The 8,762-nt window shown below is 49.7% G+C and overlaps 1 protein-coding gene across 1 annotated transcript; it reads left to right on the forward strand.

Annotated features, from left to right (window-relative positions):
- Positions 1–410: 410 nt before the first annotated feature.
- LOC149280664 (homeobox protein HMX1-like) lies at positions 411–6,372 on the forward strand. The gene is made up of 2 exons (XM_089500273.1): positions 411–757; positions 3,076–6,372. Exons 1-2 carry the CDS (start codon positions 451–453, stop codon positions 3,816–3,818), a joined length of 1,050 nt encoding a protein of 349 aa, XP_089356399.1. The 5' UTR covers positions 411–450; the 3' UTR covers positions 3,819–6,372.
- The last annotated feature ends 2,390 nt before the right edge of the window (positions 6,373–8,762 follow it).

An 8,762-nucleotide genomic window follows, 5' to 3' on the forward strand; every position in this document is an offset into this window, starting at 1 on the left:
GCTTCTTGTCATCCGCATCCTCACAGGGTCAGCCTCTGATTGGCCGTTCCGCCTGTCCTCTGGATCCGGGCTGACCAATGGGCGTCCCGATCTCCCTCCTTCCTCCCCCCCCCCCCCTTTCCTTCCTCCAGGAGTGGCGGCCAGAGAGTCTCGCTTTCTGCGCGGTGATTTGCTCCCCAATTGACCTACATTAACCAAAAACAAAAAAAGCTGGCGAGGGGCGCCCCGTCCCATCCCAGCCTCCGACTCCCTTGCGATGGGGGGCTTCCTCGGTGCTGCCCTTGCAGGAGATGAGGGCAGGTCGGGAGTGATCGCCTCCTAAAAGGGGCCCTTCCCTTCCCTTCTTCCCTGGGGAGGGAGGCTGCCTTTGGAAGCAGGAGGAGGAGGACCGGGAGCAGCAGCAGCCGCAGCCGCAGCCGCAGCCGCCACAAGAGTCCTCGCCTCCCTCCGATGATGCCGGACGAAGCCACGGAAAGCGCCTCGGCCCGGGTCTCCTCCTTCTTCATCGCTAATCTGCTGGGAGCCAAAGCCAAAGAGCAGAAGAAGCCGGACGGCAGTGGAGCCGAGGAAGAAGAAGAGCACAAAGCCAGGCGCTCGCACGGCGGAGGCTTCCCCGGCAGCCATTGTTCGCTGCCCTGCTGCCCTTGCCAAGTCTCCCGCTTCGGCCTGGGGCTGCACGCCTACCCGCTCCGGGAGAGCGCCCTCGACTGGTACCGAAGGGCCCAGGTGGCCTTCATCGGCTGCGCCAGCCCCGAAAGTAAGTCCCGGCCGTCGGGGATCGTTGCCTCCAAACCTAAGGCTGCATCCACACAGGATGAAATAACCCGGTTTAGCCCCGCTTTAACAGAGCGGGACTGGACCCCACAACAAACTCCAGCTCCCAGAATGACATAGCTTTGAGCCAGACAAAAAGCGGGGCCAAACCGGGTTATTTGGAGGCATCTTTGGCACCTGGTTTCCCCAGGGCTTTTTGGGGTTGTGGTTTTCCAAGCAGACGCCACAAATCCACGATCGGCTCGGCATTAAGGCAGGCAGCGGCCAGAGGCTCCTAAACATTGCATTTAGTGCCTCTTCATAAGGAAGAGAGAGAGACCTATTCGTCCGGCACCTGCGCCTCTCACAGCCCCTTCCTTCCAGCCGTCGAGTTTTCACATCCAGATGGATTTGGTCCCAAGGCAAAATTAAGATCTCCTGCGACGGGGGAGGAAATAAAGTGCTTTTTGTGGGGTTTTGGGCTCTGTGGCCATGTTCTAGAAGAGTTTATTCCTGACCTTTTGTATCTGTGGCTGTCATCTTCAGAGAAACAGATGCTGGCCAGAGGTTAGGAATAATACTCTGCTGGCCACAGAGCCCGAAAACCCCACAAAAAACTATGGGTGCCGGCCATGAAAGCCTTCGACTTCATGGTAAAGTGTTTGTTTGCCAGTCAAATTTTGAGCCCCTGCACGGCTTCTTAGGTTTAGATCAACCGGGGAGCAGCTCAAATTCATCATCAGAGCCATTCCTTTGCTTGAATTCCCGGCGAGTCTTAGACCTCAGCCAGCGCTTGGGTCTGAAGAACATTTCCATGCCTGGAAAGAAGCAGCCCCCAAAATAAAGGCCTCAATCCAATGGCAAGCCCTCGCTGCGGAGTTGATCCACTGAATTAATTGCTGGATTGTAAATAAACACTTCTCTAAATCACATTGAATCCAATGATCTTTTTTCGGCGAGACTAGCCACTGGAGTTTGGGTCAAAGTGTTTAGGATCCATCGTTTTTTGTGGGGTCTTCGGGCTCTGTGGCCTTGTTCTAGAAGAGTTTATTCCTGACGTTTCGCACAGAGCCCGAAAAACCCACAAAAAACTATGGATGCCAGCCATGAAAGCCTTCGACTTTCATCTTGTTTAGGATCCATTTGTTTCATCTTGTTTAGGATCCATTTGGAGCCATCGCGGGTTCTGCGAATGGGAAGGGATTTCTCTGCTTAAATCCAGAAACTGGGGTTTAACGAAGTTGTAACGTTCGATTGAAACAGCATTGTTTTGATTCAGAAGGAGAGATCCAGACCTCAAGTGAGAAGGAGTTCGAGATTTGGACTGTGCCAAGGCCACCATATTGCCATGCAACTTTTATGGCTTTTTTAAAGACTTAAAAACAAAACAAAACACCACAATATATATTTAGTGCGCTTCTGGTTCTGCCGTCTGCTCCACTTTCTGTCTTTCAACTCCCAACGGAGGCCCAGGTTTTCCCCAGCCCATATCGTGACCTTGGCATTGGAACCCACTTTACTTTGGATTAAGGCGCCTCGGTTTCAGAGGCTGCTTTTAAGTAAGGCTTACTTGTGTTTGCTTAGGATTTCCGCTCAGGGAGGCAAAGGCCTTCGGCTCCTGGCCCTTCAGGGTCTCCAGGAGGAGCAGGAGAGGAATATCATTAGTTATGTTTTATTTGTATGCCATAAATGTTATAAATAAAATATGAAAAAAGGGGCAGTGGGTACCCAGGACCCCAGTGGCCCTGGCAAGCACCAGCGAGGTTCATTTGCCAGCGCAGATCCGGAAGGGACCGTTTAAATCTAGCAGCAAAAAGGAGGAAGGGAGGATTTGAAGGAAGGCTGGTAGTGGCAGGGAAGTTGGTAAAATAGAAGAATAAAAAGACAGAGCAGGGGGTCCCATCATTTGCCAGCGCCGATCCTAATGGCACTATTAAATGTAGCAGCAAAAAGGGGGCAAGGAAGGATTTGGGGGAAGGCTGGTGGTGGAAGGGAAGTTTGTAAAACAGAAGAGTAAAAAGGCAGAGTGGGGGTCCCCTCATTTGCAAAGGCAGATCCTAAAGGGACCATTTAAATATAGCAGCAAAAAGGAGCAAGGAAAGGTGGGTGTTTGTGTGTAAAGTGAGGGGAAGGGGGTGATGTTTGTAAAATATCAAAATAAAAAGTGAGAGTTCCACCGAGGTTCCTTTGCAAATCCTGAGGGGACCATATAAATGCAGCGGCATAGACGAGGAAGATATATATATATATATATAATATTTATATATCATATTATATTTTGCACCGCCATAGTCCCGCTTCTTCTCCCTTTCTCCCCTTCAGCCAGCGACAGAGACTCTCCGGAGGCTTCGGAGGAGGCTGCTCGGGAGAAGAAGCCCTCGGCGTCGGCAAGAGCCGGACCCTCGGCGTCGGAAGGAGGGATCGGCGGGGTCGGGGGCGAGCGATGGGGGTCTGAGTCGAGCCCCTCGGGTCCGCGAGAGGCAGAGGCGGCCTTGGGGGGCGAGGGCCCGGAGGAGGACCCGGTGGAGGAGTCGGACTCGGGCGAGGCGCGGGCCCCCGACGCCTCTTCTTCTTCGTCGGCCTCTTCTTCCTCGGCCTCCGCCGGGGGTCGGAAGAAGAAGACGCGGACGGTCTTCTCGCGGAGCCAAGTCTTCCAGCTGGAGTCCACCTTCGACGTGAAGCGCTACCTGAGCAGCTCCGAAAGAGCCGGCCTGGCCGCCTCCCTCCACCTGACCGAGACCCAGGTCAAGATCTGGTTCCAGAACCGGCGCAACAAATGGAAGCGGCAGCTGGCGGCCGACTTGGAAGCAGCCAGCCTCCCGCACGCCGCCCAAAGGATAGTCCGCGTCCCCATCCTCTACCACGAGAACTCCTTGGCCGCCGGGGCCCTGGGCTGCTTCCCGATCCCGCCGCCCCCGCCGCACCACCCGCGATCTCCCGTCTCCGGCGGCAACGGAGCCGGCGGCGGCGGCGGAGGAAGCGGAGGCATCCCGGCCTACCCGATCTCCGCCTTCCCGCCGGCCTCGGTGCCTTTCCTGAGGTCGCAAGTGACAGGACTCGTCTGATCCGGAGTCACTCCCTTTCTCCTGCCTTCCGCGCAGTCGAGGACCTGCTGGATTGGGTGTTTGCTCGTTTTTTCGGTGGAGAAACGTGTCTTCACGGTGCAATAGAGGGCTTCCCAGGCGCAATCCGTTTCTGGACCGGGACCCAAAGCCAAAAGATCTTCCCGGTTCCGGGGACAAACACCAGGCCTAAAGAGGGACCACTTCTTCGGCTAAAGCCCCTTTCTCTGCCCGCACCGCCGAGGCCGCCTTCCATTCCTTAAGCGAGAATGTAAGAGGTTGACTTTGCTGGCCGCAAAAACCAGAGCTTCCTGCTCCCGGTCCCTCCTCGGATCGATCTGGCCTTTTCCTCTCGGGAGGAGCACCAGGGACATTTAGGAATACGAGGGTCTTGGACGAGAGAGTGTATGTTTTCCACACACACCCCGTTCGTTTCTAGAAAAGGGTCTCAAAAGCGGTTTCGAAATTCTGTTTTGATTCCCCCCCCTTCCAACAAAACTTCTTTCAACAAAACTGCAACGATCGCCTCCTAAAGAGGTTTCTTGTCCAGTCTGGAAAAATAATGATTGATAATTAAGCTGCTTCCAGTGAAAGGAAAGAACTCCGGGTTCATCCCGTTGTTGCGGAATGTTCTGTTTAAAAACCCCGATCCCGGTTTGTTCCTCTATTCCACGCTTCGGGCTGAGGATCTCTTTGAAAGAAGGCAACCAAGAGAAAGCACCAAGTGTAATGATTCATTCCGTGTCAACTTTATGGTGCAAAACCATTTGAATAACGCTAGAGGACGGTTCGCGTTCTTCACCCGTTTCTCAGAGACCCCTTCCCCCTTTGAGAGTATCTGATTGTTGCTTCGTTCTGTTAAAACAATACTCGATGAAGATTGGTGATATGGGCCAATGGTTTTGATTTTTCTCCGAGTCAGAAACGCGCTCACTTTCTGTTTCCTATGGAAAGCTGGAATGATGTATATCAAGTTCCAAACATTTCAGAGTCAAAACTGCAGTTGGTGTCTTTTAGCGACTGTAACGCGATATTATATGAAGTATTATGCATGCTTAAGCTATGTTTCTTTAACAAACTTCTTTCCCTACCTTAACATTTCAGTAATATAATAATAATAATAACACCAAGTCACAGAATTTAAGCCTAACGTCCGGCAGTCTGTCCTACAAGTCTAATGGAGGAGGGGCAAAGAAAGTAACTTTTGGATGAGAGCCTTTGATCGTAATGGTGTGGTACCCTCAGATGCAATTTAGCCTGGCTGCATCCACACTGCAGCAATAATCCGGTTTGACACCGCTGTAACGGGCACGGTTCTATGCTCTGGAATTCTGGGAAATGTAGTGTATTTGGAGCTGTGCCCGTTACAGCGGTGTCAAACCGGATTATTGCTGCAGTGTGGGTGCAGCCCCTGTTAACACTGACTTATTGGTTTTTGGTAGGAACGGATGACTCTTCGGCGCTTCTTAAAAAGAGCCTGCTATTTTTAAAAGATCTAATTTATATGTGGAACAAACTAACCACTTCTGGTTAGAGGATGAAATAGCCCACTAATAACGGAGCAGGGATAGCCTCCATAAAACTTAAACATGTAAAGCCAACATCTCAGGATATTTGGCTCTAAACCACATGCTTCGCCCGGTTTCCAAGTCTTGAATTAATACTTGCAGAATCGAAGTTAATCTTCAGGGAGAGATGGCAATTAAAACACACTCCAAATAAAACGGATCTTGGCTGGTATTTTCAGTTAACATCCTGAGTCTCTCCTCCAGACGACAGTCATCATTCATTTTTTTTTAAATCGATTTAAAGTCCTGGATTTCTTAAATGAAACTGCCTCCTCCTTTTGTACAAAATAAATAAATAAATAAAATTAAAATTCTTTTCCTTTTGACACAGGGAATATAAATAATCTTAGGGCGCAATCTCATAGACCCTGATCTGGGAGTGGGTCCTATGTAAGTCAAGGGGGACTTGCTTCAATAGGCACTGTCAGGGGAGGATTTTGAAACCGAGAAAAACGCAGGATGTTTGGTGTTTGAAAGATCACGAGGCTTAAATTATTATTTATAGGAAGACAGTAGATCTGACTCCGCTGCCCCATCCTCACCTGTTCAAGAAGGCCCAGAAATGGTCTCTGTCCAGAAATTTTGGAGGGTCTCCTAAGTCTTCCATCTCCCTGGTGACCCTGGGATGGTGGAAATCATGGAAATCATGAAGGGTCTGGAAGCCATGCCCTATGAGGGACGACTTAGGGAGCTGGGGATGTTTAGCCTGGAGAAGAGAAGGTTAAGAGGTGATATAATAGCCCTGTTTAAATGTTTGAAAGGATGTCATATTGAGGAGGGAGCAAGCTTGTTTTCTGCTGCTCCAGAGAACAGGACCTGGAGCAATGGATGCAAGCTAAAGAAAAAGAGATTCCGCCTCAACATTAGGAGGACCTTCCTGACAGTAAGGGCTGTTCGACAGTGGAACACACTCCCTCATGGTCTCCTTCCCTGGAGGTCTTTAAACAGAGGCTGGGTGGCATCTGTCGGGTGTGCTTTGATTGGGAGTTCCTGCACGGCAGGGGGTTGGACTGGATGGTCCTTGAGGTCTTTTCCAACTCTACGATTCTATGATTCTATGGCTTGTTGTTTCTACAAAAGCACCTTCAGAGGAGAAAAGCGGGTGACCCTTCAGAGCATTATTTGCAGAGGGTTTGGGGCTACACAGTTAGGAAGCCACAACCTCTTGGAACAAGTTGGGATTTACTTCTCAGCAAAGCAGAGCTTTGTGAGGCTTTGGTTTTACTGAGACTCATCCCTCCCTTCCTCCCATCCCCATTGATCCCAATATTGACACATATCGAGGAGAACACAGAGGAAAGACTAGTTTCCTTGCCATCACAGTATAAGTTTCCCCCCAAACCCCTCCGGCGTAAATGATACAGGAGCATCACCCCAGGAGCAATGGCTCTTTCCCCTGATGCACCTGACCCACAGCCTCCCTCTCCTCCTTAGAAAATGCAGTTTCTTGGAGGGCAGTCCTCCCAAGTATATTTTTTTAAGGCAGGAAACTGGCAGCTCCAAGTAAAGAGGGAACGGTTTTCTTAAAATGTTTCTTGCTGGGTTTTTTTTTTTAATTTTATTTTAAAAAAGGCGTTCTGATTATTTCAATAAACATTTGTTCATATATTCCAACCTCGCCGTTTATTGTTTGGTCTTCTCCGGTTTTAGGTATGATTTATTTAGAATATTTTAATCCTTCCAAGAGTGCTTCATCGTCAGATTTTCAGGATAAGGAGATACATAATTTAAAAACCCAGCGCAGCCAGCAAAAAACGCTAAGAGCGCACAGCCGCATTAGGAAAAAGCACAAAAATGACGGTTAGGAGGCAGACCAAACAGTTCACAGTAAAATATAAATGTATTTATTTTGGATCTGTGCTCCACTGCAGGAAAAAAAAATGGCAAAGGAAATCCCTGCCTCCTTCTTAAAAGGAGGCCTTTCTGAAACTGGGGGCCTCCACCAAAACCATTGTCTCCTTGTGACTCCGCTTTGCAGTTCTGATAAGAAAGAGATTTGAATTCACGGATTTAGGAGAACCAGTCAAAGGTCCAAAACACACTGCGGAAATAATCCAGTTTGAGACTGCTTTAACTGCCCTGGCTCAGTGCTAGGGGATTCTGGGAACTTGTGAGACATTTAGCCTTCCCTGTCAGAGAGCTCTGGTGCCACAATAAAGTACAGTTCCCAGGATTCCCTAGCACTGAGCCAGGGCAGTTAAAGCGGTCTCAAACGGGATCATTTCTGCAGTGTATTTTGGACCAATGGCTTCTGGTCTTGACAACAAGTCTGATGTTGACAGATTTGTTTTGCGGATGCTGAAGACTGTTAAGTGTATACAACACAGATTTTCTGCATCTTTTCTTTTGAGGGTTTACCTCAACTTCCATTCGTACTGGTGTTTCCTTGAGAGTAACAAAGAATGAAGGAAAAATAATGATCTAACCGTATGCCTCTGCTTCACAAATAATTAAAACCGAACTAATCTAATTAAACAATTACCAGACTGCCTGAATCTCTCCCCTAAAGACATTCTGCTAATCCTATATATGTTCATTTAGAGTTTAGACGTTTCCACTGAGTCTACTGGCATTTAGGAACGGAGGTTGCAGCCTGAAGAGAGCTTTGTTGCTGGTTTTGAACTTAAATCCCTGCAAAACCGAGGATGGTCCGGATCCCAGCCTGCGGAGATTCAAATCCTCTCACAACATCCTTTATGGCTAAATCCACTTCTTACATGGGTAATATTATTATGGATATTAATTCCTCCGTTGTGATGGACTCTTAATGGGATTAGATGCTCTCCAGCTTCCCCGTTCTGGACCGGCAGCTACGTCGGAGGTCCATAAAGAGCCACATGCCGGAGAAGTCAGGATCATTATCCTCATGCTCATGGTCATGCTCATCCTCACCATCAATATCCTGCCCTTCTCCCAAGGCTGGGACTCAGGGCGGCTTACAACATTTAAAAAAAACATTAATGTTAATGATCTCATTTACATTAGGACTTCAGTGCGTTCAGTTTCTCCGCAGATCTTTGGGATCTTGTTTGTCGGCTTGCAACTGACCCTCCTCTCTCTTCCTCCGCGTCCTCCGGGCCAAGAGGAGAGGGCTTGCTTCCATCCGGCCGACCCTTGGGCGCTGCCTGCTCCTCTACTCACCTGGAGACCCCCTTTCTCTCCTCTGGGCTTCAAGAAGAACTGGCTGCGAAACCCGAGGAGGCAGCCAGCCCTTTTGGAGCAGCATAATCTACCGACCAAGTAGGCGAGGAAACACCTGGGGCCATGCCAGATGCAAGGGTCCTCCACGCCCAGGCCTTTCCGAGGGCTGCTCCCCTCACCGTCCCCTCCTCCAAGAGAAGGAGCCCCTTGAAAATACCCCCCCCCCCCTAATCTGGAT

Source organism: Sceloporus occidentalis, unplaced genomic scaffold (assembly GCF_023333645.1).
Source record: "Sceloporus occidentalis isolate IW3139 unplaced genomic scaffold, rSceOcc1.0.p SCAF_150, whole genome shotgun sequence".
NCBI lineage: Eukaryota > Metazoa > Chordata > Lepidosauria > Squamata > Phrynosomatidae > Sceloporus > Sceloporus occidentalis.

What these genes read in the sequence shown, in the direction of transcription:
- LOC149280664 (XM_089500273.1), top strand. Translation starts at nt 451, where the DNA reads ATGATGCCGGACGAAGCCACGGAAAGCGCCTCGGCCCGGGTCTCCTCC. An exon ending in CGGCTGCGCCAGCCCCGAAA is followed by an intron (nt 758 to 3,075) that starts GTAAGTCCCGGC and finishes TCTCCCCTTCAG; the next exon opens with CCAGCGACAGAGACTCTCCG.